The sequence below is a fragment of the Dreissena polymorpha genome, chromosome 1, assembly GCF_020536995.1.
Source record: "Dreissena polymorpha isolate Duluth1 chromosome 1, UMN_Dpol_1.0, whole genome shotgun sequence".
In the NCBI taxonomy this organism is placed as follows: domain Eukaryota; kingdom Metazoa; phylum Mollusca; class Bivalvia; order Myida; family Dreissenidae; genus Dreissena; species Dreissena polymorpha.
The window spans coordinates 145619448-145631508 of record NC_068355.1 but is presented as its reverse complement, the minus strand read 5'-3'; the positions used below and the strand labels follow the sequence as shown (position 1 = coordinate 145631508).

General features: G+C 42.0%; 1 protein-coding gene across 1 annotated transcript; it reads left to right on the top strand.

The window, feature by feature from the left end:
- Window positions 1–8843: 8843 nt before the first annotated feature.
- On the top strand, window positions 8844–10178 carry LOC127856351 (uncharacterized). The gene has a single exon (XM_052392526.1). The coding sequence runs from the start codon at window positions 8844–8846 to the stop codon at window positions 10176–10178; it is 1335 nt and encodes a 444-aa protein (XP_052248486.1).
- The last annotated feature ends 1883 nt before the right edge of the window (window positions 10179–12061 follow it).

Here is a 12061-nt window from a genome sequence, read left to right as displayed (position 1 = left end):
AATAGCCATTATATGCATCTGTTGAGTATTTAAAAACCAAAAAATTATAAAGCATTGCAACGCGAAACATATTAATAATTTGGAGAGTTATGATGTTGTCGTTATACTTTGTGAAACTACAAGGATTGCTTATATAAAGTATAAAATACGTCTAGTATTGTATCCGGAAGGATGGTGGAGTGGTCTAAGTGGTAGACATTTTACTTCAGGACTCCAGGGGTCAGTGGTTCGAGCCCTGATGAGGGTTACCTTTTTTTTCTTTTTTTAATTTTATTCTTGTTTTTTTTTACTGGAGCTTTTTTATCCAATGTTAACATTTATCAATATAAAGCATTTAATGACAAACTTCAAAACATTCCAAAATCTGTGAAAAGGCGCCTTTAATATAATGCAAGGATATTACTTTTTAAAATAATTAAAAACAATCAAGTACATTGGAAAACATTACCAAGAAAAATATCTTGAATTATTTAAATGTGTTTGTTTGTCTGTATATGTGTGTGTGTTTTATATATTAATTAGAAAGCATACTAATTGTCAACTATTAATTGCCGATCATCAGCAATCTTCAATCTTGCCTTAAATTGATTTTCTGTATATATTTAGTTCAGTTCCTCAAATATCCTTCTGCATGTTAAATAGTAAAAATAATATGACAGGCCAATCATCAATAGGAATTCAAATATAGAAGATAGGGCAACGTTTCGTTATCGAACTCATTACTATTGTGTATGAATAAATTGGATTATTTATTTTATAATAAACATTATTTTTATTATGTTTTTTAAAGACATAAAACATAGTAGAACATTACAAGATTGTTGAGTATAAAACATAACGTGAGGCAGATAAATATTTCTTTCTTAGCCCACAACACGAAACTTGATCAATAAGCATGAGGCTTACATGACAAAAAGGGTAACTCAAACTAAGGAAATGATCTACCTAGAATTCAGGGTTAATGCAGCCTACATTTCGATATTAAAGACACACGACTATTGGACAATTTTTGAGTGCATGTAGGGACGGCAACATGCCTGCTTGTATATAAGCAAGCGCGGAGTCCGTGTCGTTTTTAAAGAGTTCGTAAGGATTTAACTGACAGACTGAGCTCATTACACAATTTGTATTGGAATACTCGGTCAAACATTTTCAATAATGTCAATTTATCCTCACGGACGAAACAATATTTTTTTTCAAAGGTGTATAACTATTATTATATTCGTAAACTTGTGCTTTCATGTCAACTCAGATACATGTAACAGTCAAGACCAGAAATGCGAATTCTTCCTGGAAATCAGCCCATGGCTTCCGATGCGACTCGGTTTCATGGCGAAAGTCTACATCAACTCCACCGACCGGAAGCTGTTCACGTACGGGGATACTACCGGCGCGACGGTGGACCCCGGACGCGTCATTCTCGCCGACGGCTCAGACCATGACCGCGTCCTATTTACCGTAAACAAGACACTCCCAGGACCGGAACTGGTTGTGTTTCAAGGTCAGGAGGTCAAGGTTCGCGTGAAAAACAGCCTGGTTGGGACCGAGACGAGCATCCACTGGCACGGACTGGAGATGCGGGGAACGCCGTGGATGGACGGAGCGGCCTTCGTGACGCAGTGCCCGATCCTTCCCGGCCAAACGTTTACGTACAAGTTTAAGGTCCCGAGGGCGGGAACGTTCTTTTACCACGCCCACAGCGGTATGCAGGTATGAGCTTCATTTAATTTTCCTTTTTTCGGATGTTCAATTTGTCCACGCATCTTTTAAAACATAACGCGTCTCTTTGTTAACGCATTTTTGCGTTGTTGGTGAATATTTAATATTCCTACGGAAATGATTATGACCGCAAGAACTTACACTTTATTCGGACAGTGAATAAGCATATGCGAATATTAAATTGTATGACTTAGATTTAATAGGTGACCTTTGCGCGTTTTTTGTCAAAAGGAAGCGTTATTTTTCCATCTTGCAAAGCTCCACCAGACGACTATATGCATTTATTTATTTCAATGAGCTTTAAGTATTAAACGAGCTTGCATTTTCGTAAATGTTAGCCCAAAATTAGCCTGTTCAGTCAAAACAAATACATTAACACCTGTTTTCCCAGAGCGAGGCTCAAAGTAGTATATGTGTCATTATGACTATTGCTGATGAAATATGAATATATCACAATTATATCTTTATTGATAAACGATGCTGATTACAATTAATAAAAATATATTAAATTATTATTATTATTATTATTACGTGTATTTTTATTATTATTGTTGATTTTGTTATTGTTTTTATATTTTGACATGTATTATTATTATTATTATTATTATTATTTTGTTATTGCGGCGTATTCACATATGTGATTAACTGTAAATAATTTAACACCTACTGGTTCAAAACTTAAATTTACGTTTCCTTATAGACAATATATTGTTTAAAATAAAATAACCACTATGTTACTGACTCTCTTATCGAAAATTTTCACATAACAACCAACTTCCCACAGGATTTACTATGATTTAACGTATATTCTTCTGTGTGTTTGTTGTTTGTGTAATTCTCTTATAAATAAGCTAATATAATATTACAAACTCTTATTGTTTTGTAACCCGTGAAAATAAATAAAGTACTGTTCTGCTCTGTCCTGTTCGGATAAAATATAATATAAACATTTTTTATTTCAACTTTGTGTAAAAAGACCCCCGTTGAAATGGCGCTAACGTGTGCAATAAACATGAACTGTTATTTACTATTTGCTAACACACGCGCATATACCGTAATTACTCCAAGTTTTCGGACACTCTAAGTTTTTAGACACCCCATTTATTAGCCAAAATAATTATTTTTCATGACTCTTTATTTTCGGACATACGGGTTTTCGGCCATAATTAGTGACTCCAATTTTTTCGGACAGTATATTTTACAGCGCCATTTTACTAGATTTCTGCCCTGTTTTCGCTTATCTGGAACCCTTCGATCATGGAGTGTAACGGCCGGATTAAGGTCATACAACCTTGCAAAATGTTGTGTGTTCATGTGGAATGCTGTAATTTGGAATAACCGAAGACAAATGATTAAAGATTTCAATAACATGTTGTTCATATTTGTCTTCGGTCTAAACCCTCAGGCCTGTGTAATTAGAGTTTGACTGAGAAAGTGGTGAATTGTGTTTGATTTGTGACCACATTCTAACGGATTTCTTTAAAAGTAAGCAGCTAGGAAGGTAGGGATTACGTTTAAAAGTCTTTTTAACTTAGGCTCTCAAAGAACATACTCAAAACTGCTAAAGTCAATACGTAAAATATAAAGAATAAGGAAATACTTACACTCCGCTTTTAACCGACATTTATCTACTAGCTCATCTGATGGATGAACCACAGACGTTGCGTTAGTCGATTGAACGGTGTGGACATGTCCTCTACCTGATTTACGCATACTGTGTGAATCGAGTCCATCGGGAAAACATGTTGCGACATTAGATTTAATTGTGTTCGTAATATATTACTGCCACTAAAACGTCTTCTGAAGGTTTTAATGAATAGTAAGCGGTCAAAGGCAAGTACTCATGATGTATAATCTTGTATACTCCAAGATGGCACAATCATCAAACAATTGGTAACATAGATACCTGTTTAAATAATGACGGGTTTCCATGTATTGTCAGTATTGATTCATCCAAACAGGTAGTTATTGGAAAAAATCTTCCTTTCAAGTGAAGAGGTCTATCGTGAAAGAAAACAATTCAATAGAAAGTAAAAATCATAGTATTTGATGTGTTCTCAATTAGTCTAATTGTTAGATAGAAATTATGTGCACACAATGTAGCGAGAAGCTGGAGACAAATAAAAGTGAATGTTCATTAGAGAGCTTCCTTTCTATCGATTCAAACCCAGCAAGTTTTACCTTATGAGCTGATGAGACACCTTCATGAACATCGTTCCTATCCGTTGACCCTGACGCTTGTCAGTTTCGATTTGATTGCTCCTGGGTTGCAAACCGGCCATGTCCGAATGAAACCCGCTTGAAGCTCGGAGCTTCAACCTCTGCTCCTACCACCCTCATTTCTTCACTACGACCTCCACTCCACAGCTACTACACACATCCCTCCACTACAACCACCTCATTGATAACACCCACATCCCTCCACTTATACCTCCACTCCACAGCTACTATCCACATCCTTCCACTACTACCTCCACCGCATTGCTAACACCCACATCCATCCGCTAATACATCCATGAAACAGATATAAACCATATCCCTATGCTAATACCTTCACTACACAGCTACCACCCACATCATTCCGCTAATACCTCCATTCCACAGCTACCATCCATATCACTCAGCTAATACCTCCACTACACAGCTACCACCCACATCACTCCGCCAATACATCCACTCCACAGATAACACCCATATCTCTCTGCTAATACCTCCAATCGACAGCTACCACCCAATCCCTCCGCTTATACTTCCATTACACAGATACCACCCACATCCCTTTACTACTGTTGGGAATTTGTACATGTAACGACGCTTTCGCGCCATTGCGCGGAACGTCACGCGACGTTTACGTCATATCTGTGAGTACGTTGTTTTGATACATTGAGATTTGAAATAGATTCAGAACAAGACACACCGCTTTCTTACTTGTATACGATCACAAGACAACTACCACCTCAACCAAAGCTACCACCCACATCCCTCCGCTAATACCTCCACTTCACAGCTACCACCCACATCCCTCCACTAGTACCTACACCAACAGCTACCACTAACATCCCTCCATTACTAACCTTACACCGCCTCCTTGCTAACTCCCACATCCTTACAGCACCACCTCTACCTAATTGCTACCACACACATCCCTCCACTACTGCCTCGACCCACAGCTACCACCGACATCCCTGCACTACTCCATCAACATAATTGCTAACATACACATCCTTCCACTACTACCTCCACCCACAGCTACCACCCACATCTTTCTACTACTTCCACCACCCAAAGCTACACCCCACATCCCTCCCACTACTACATCCACCCCACAGCTACAACCCACATCCCTCCACTACTAGTTCCATCGTATAGCTAACACCCGCATCCATCCACTCATACCTATATCAAAAAGATACCACTATCCCTGCACTACTACCTTCCCCACAGCTACCACGCACATCGCTCTACTACTACCTCCACCCACAGCTACCATCCGCATCCCTCTACTACTTCCTCCACCAACAGCTACCAAACACATTCCTCCACTACTACCTTCACCCCACAGCTACCACCCACATCCTTGCGCTACTACCATCAACGTATAGCTAACACCCACACTCTTCCGCTAATACCCCCATCAAAAAGCTACCACCCACATCCCTTCACTACTACCTCCCCCACAGCTACCACCAACATCCCTACACTACTACCACCACCGTATAGCTAGCACCCACAACCCTCCGTTAATAACTCCATCAAAAAGCTACCCCCAACATCCCTACACTACTACCTCCCCACAGCTACCACCCACATCCCTCCACTACTAACTCCACCCCCTTGCTAACTCCCATATCCCTACAGCACCACCTCTACATAATTGCTACCAGCCACATCCCTCCACTACTACCTCGACCCACATCAACCACCCACATCCATGCACTACTACATCAACACAATTGCTAACATCCAAATCGTTCCACTACTACCTCCACCCACAGCTACCACCCACAACTTTCTACTACTACTACCACCCACAGCTACCCTCACATCCCTTCACTACTACCTCCACCCAACAGCTACCACCCACATCCATCCACTTCTACCTCCACCCACAGATACAACCCACATCCCTCAACAACTATCTCCACCGTATAGATAACACCCGCATCCATCCGCTAAAACCTTCATCAAAAAGATACCTTCATCCCTACACTACTACCCCCCCCCCCCCACAGCTACCATCCACATCCCTCTACTACTACCTCAACCCACAGCTACCACCCGCATCCCTCTACTACTACCTCCACCCCACAGCTACCACCCACATCCCTACACTACTACATACACCCCACAGCTACCACCCACATCCCTACATTACTACCATCAACGTATAGCTAACACAACACCCTTCCGCTAATACCCCCATTAAAAAGCTACCAACTTAATCCCTTCACTACTACCTCCCCCACAGCTACCACCCACATCCCTCTACTACTACCTCCGGATACAGCTTCTACACATATTTCTTCACTACTACCTTCACCCACAGCTACCATCCGCATCCCTCTACGACTATCTCCACCAACAGCTAGCACACACATCCCTCCATTACTGCCTCCACCCACAGGTACCACCTACATCCCTACACCCTACACTACCACCACCACCACCATATAGCTAACACCCACACCCCTTCCGCAAATACCTCCATCAAAAAGCTACCCGAAACATCTCTACACTTCTACCTCCCCCACAGCTACCATCCTAATCCACCCACAGCTATCATCCGTATCCCTCTACTACCACCTCCACCAACAGCTACCACACACATCTCTCCACAACTACCTCCACCCCACAGCTACCACCTACATCTACACTACTACCACCACCGAATAGCCAACACTCACACCCCTCCGCTAATACCTCCACCAACAGCTACCACATATTCCTCCACTACTACCTCCACCTAACAGCTACCACCCACATTCCTACACTACTACCACCACCGTATAGCTAACACCAACACCCTTTCCGCTAATACATCCATCAAAAAGGTAACACCCATAGCCCTTCACTACTTCCTCCCCCACAGCTACCACCCACATCCCTCCACTACTAAATTCACCAAACAGCTACCACCCACATCCCTCCACTATTACCACCACCGTGTAGCTAACACACACATCCCTCCGCTTATACCTCCATCAATCAGCTACCACTCACATCCATCCACTACTACCACCACCGTTTAGCTAACAGCCGCATCCATCCGCTAATACCTCCATCAAAAAGATACAACCTAAATCCTTCTACTACTACCTCCAACCCACAGCTACTACCCACATCTCTCCACCACTACCTCCCCCACGGCTACTACCTCCATCCCTCTCTTACTACCTCCATCCACAGCTACCACCCACATCCCTCCACTACTACCTCCACCGTATAGCTAACTGTCGCATCCATACGCTAATACCTCCATCAAACAGCTACCACCCACATCCCTACACTACTACCTCCCCCACAGCTTCCATCCACATCCCTCTACTTCTTACTCCACCCAGAGCTACCACCCACAACCTCCACTTCTACATCCAGCAAACAGCTACCACCCACATCCCTCCACTACTACCCCCACCCACAGCTACCACCCCCATCCCTCTATTACTACCTCCACCCACAGCTACCACCCACATCCATAAACTACTACCTACCACACAGCTACAACCATCATCCATAAACGACTACCTTACCTAAAGCTACGACCCACATTCCTCTACTGCTACACCCACATCCCTCCGCTATTACCTCCATCAAACAGCTACCACCCACATCCCTACACTACTACCTACACCGTAAAGCTATCATCCACATACCTCCGCTAATACCTCCATCAAACAGATACCACCCACATCCCTCAACTGCTACCTCCACCCCAGAGCTACCACCCACATCCCTCCATTACTACCTCCACTCCACAGCTACCATCAACATCCATACAAACTTCTTCCAACCCACAGCTACTATCCACATCCCCTTTACTGCTACCTCCACCCCAGAGCTACCACCCACATAACTCTACTACTACCTCCACCCCACAGCTACCACCCACATCCATACACTACTTCTTCCAACCCACAGCTACTACCACATCCCTCTACTGCTACCTCCACTCCACAGCTACCACCCACATCCCTTTACATCTACCTCCACTCCACAGCTTCCACCCACATCCATACACTACTACCTACCCCACTGCTACCACCAACTTCCCACTACTGCTACCTCCATCCACAGCTACCACACACATCCCTCTACTATTACTTCCACCCCACAGCTACCACCCACATCCCTCCAATTCTACCTCCACCCCTCATCTACCATCCACATCTCTCCACTACTACATGTACCACAATGTTTAGCTAGCACCCACATCCCTCCGCTAATACCTCCATCAAACAGCTACCACACACATCCGTCGACTATTCTTCCACCCAACAGCTACCACCCACATCACTCCACTTCTACCACCACCGTATAGCTAACACCCACATCCCTCCGCTAATACCTCATTCAAACAGCTTTTACCCACATTCCTCTACTTGTACCTCCACCTACACCCCTCCACTTCTACATCCAGCAAACAGCTACCACCCACATCCCTCCAACTACTACCCCCACCCACAGCTGCCTTCCACATCCCTCTACTACTACCTCCACTCCACAGCTACCACCCACATCCATACACTACTACCTCCCACACAGCTACCACCCACATCCCTCCACTACTACCTCCACCCCACAGCTACCACCCACATCCCTCTACTACTATTTCCACCCCACAGCTACCACCCACATCCCTCCACCCCACAGCTACCACCAACATCCATACACTACTTCTTCCGTTCAACAGCTACCACCCACATACCTCTACTACTACCTCCACTCCAAAGCTACCACCCACGTCTCTCTACTTCTACATCCACCCCACAACTGCCATCATTTGAAAACAAAAACAACCTAAACACAACCTAGACGAACACAAATATGGATACCAGATATAAAAAAACAAGTTAATCACATTTATTCATAGGAAGAAACCTTTCTCTTTTTGTTTCTAGATAAGCATGGGAGTGTACGGCGCTCTGATAGTGAAAAAGAAAGACGAGGTCGAAGCCGCCGAACACGTCGTGATGATCCAGGACTATAACAACCGCTTCACGTTTCTAGACCTTCACACTCAGGGACTCTACGGGATCTTTTACCCCGGGGGAGCAAACTTCTTTCCCGTGCGACAAATTGACGGCACCATTTCCTCAGTCATGGAAATGACGTCATCATTGATCAACGGACGTGGGCGCATTATGAATGGTGCAAATGACGTCACGCTGACGCCTTTAACAGTGTTTACTGTCGTCACCGGAACAGTGTATAGGTTAAGAATCATCAATACTGCGACCATTCTCCAGTACGTCTTCTCTATCGACGGCCACAAGCTGACGGTTTTGTCAGTTGACGGTAATGACGTCAAGCCGTTCGAGACTGATCGAGTCGTACTGCATACTGGGGAGAGGTGTGACGTCACCATACAAGCGAACCAACCCGTTAAAAATTATTGGGTGAGAGCGGAAACGTTGCGAATTGAAAGGCAAAATCACGTGTATGCCATTTTGAGATATTCTGGAGCAAACATCGAAGATCCGACAACCGTACCGACGACGTGCACGATAGAGAATCCTTGCACCGTGTTTAACTGCCCATTTCTCACATTCCCTGGATGGTCATGCAAATCGATGGATAGCGTGGAGACCCCTTCCGCTGACCCTGTACCTACAGCGGATGATGGCCCATTTAAGGAATTCTTTGTCAACACGGGCTTCATGTTTTACGGAGGGAAGATGGTAGGACAAATGAACGGCGTTAACAACATAATGCCAAAAGTGTCCGCGCTGACGCAACCTAATGACGTCACTGGGACCTGTGACCAGTTTAGTGATTGCGGCGCGGAGAAAATGTGCACATGCACACATGTAATCAGCGTCAATATGGGCGACGTCGTTCAACTGAACTTCCTGAACAACGGACTATTTGCGATAGCGCATCACTCTGTGCATACGCATGGCTACATTTTTCGGTTACTCAAAATCGGAAATCGTCTATCAAATGCATCGTGGACGAGTCCCAATGACGTGAATTTGGGGGATAACGAGGATGTAGACTGCCGGAGCGCACAGCGTGCGACTGCTGTCTGCAACAACGCAACATGGGCTAATCCATCATGGCGGAACGGTAACATCCCCGGGATCAAAATGGACCACGCCGTGTGGAAGGATACAGTCACAGTTCCCGCGGGAGGCTATGCGGTTATACGGTTCAAGGCCGACAACCATGGACTGTGGATGGTTCACTGTCACATGGAGTTGCACAGCACGGCCATGGGTCTGGTGGCACTATTTAAATAGGATGACATAAACTTTTGTTTTAATAATAGTTACGATACCAAGAGCCATTTAGGGTATTCATGATATATGCAGAAAACAAATAACTAAACAAAAATATATGACACAATGTTCAGAGTCAAAGTGAATTCAGGTGGGTCATCGTCCTTTGGTTGCTCGAGTAGTTTGGTTATTTTTTTGTTTGTCAATTCACTACATCACCTAGCCAAACGCAACATGACATGACCAATTTAACATTTACAGCGCGTAGGTATTCACACATGCACATATTTCTTTTAATTTAACTCAATCATATTAAAAATAAATGCCTAGTCCTTTATGTGTCGCGGTTAGATTTGACCAAAACACTGGGTCACGTAAAGTTGAATTGTCAGTCAAATATACGTGTCCGTTTTTCAACCAATCAAAAATTTGTGGAGTAAACTATTGATAGGTTACGTGACCTCTTATATGCGATGTCAAAACTGGTTATGGGATTTAATGCCCTTAACCATCTCATTGTAAAAAAATGAAAAAGCCTTGAAAATTTGTTTACACGGGCTAGAGAGACCCTAATATTGCGTGTGCTGAACCTTTCTTGTTTTTGGTATTTCATGTTGATTTTTTTAATCAAATTTGTTAAAATCCAAATTAAATAAATTAAATATAACGTTTGCGATAATTTTTACTAAATTCGATCATATTCGCTAAATAAGTTACGCATTAAAAACATACCTAAAAATAAACATGGATTGCGACGAACTCTGAGTGTAATTGCATATTCTTATACATGTGGAAAAATCGATAAAAGAGTTTAAGTAACATATTCATTAAGCGCTGTTAAAGGGGCCTTTTCACAGATTTGGGCATTTTTTTAACTTATTCATTAAATGCTTTATATTGATACATGTAAACATTGGATCGTAAAAGCTCCAGTAAAAAATCAAGAAAAAAAATAAAAAAGGGAAAAGAACATTGCCCGGAGCAGGTTTCGAACCAGTGACCCCTGGAGTCCTGCCAGAGTCCTGAAGTAAAAACGCTTTAGCCTACTGAGCTATTCCGCCGAGTACACATTCTTGAAGTATTTTATACCTTATATAAGCAATCTTCGTAGTTTCACAAAATTTAACGACAAAAACAGAACTCTACAAATTATTCAATCGTTTCGCGTTGCAACGCTTTATAATTTTTAGGTTTTAAAATCGTCAAAAGATGCATATAATGGCTATATTAGAGCATGGTTAATGTTCAGTATTACTGTTTCCTCACAAATATCATAACTAAAACGAAAACTTACGAATCTGAAACAACTTTTTTCAATTTTGTCAATTTACCAAAGCGTGAAAAGATCCCTTTACAGAAAACAAATGACATTTTCTTGTTGGCTTCATTTTGCAATATATATGATCGTTAATCATGTATGATGAAGTATATATTTTGTTTATATTTTGCATTTTTATATGGTTATGCTCGACATCAATGATAAAGATTATTTTCATTAAAAAAAATAGCATTTAATATATCTTTTTCAAATGAGTGTAAGTAACGAAAACATTCGATGGGTAATATCAACAAAGGAAATCAAGCTTATTTATAAATGGTAAATATTCATTTTCGTTTAAATGATGAAAGAAAAAGCGTTTTTTACCAGAAAACAAATCATGCGGAGTATCACCACCTGATATGAAATATTTGTGAACATTTTACACATTTCCATTTCTGTGATTATTTGTTTGGTGACCAAGAAACAAACACACACGCACACACACATATATATATATATATATATATATATATATATATATATATATATATATATACTAATATTCTTAATTTGAAAACATACTTATTTATTTATTTCCAGGAATGGCCTTCCTACTGAACGTGTCGTCACACTTGGCCCCGGC

Coding starts and splice junctions, on each gene's coding strand:
- LOC127856351 (XM_052392526.1), top strand. CDS start 8,844: ATGGGAGTGTACGGCGCTCTGATAGTGAAAAAGAAAGACGAGGTCGAA.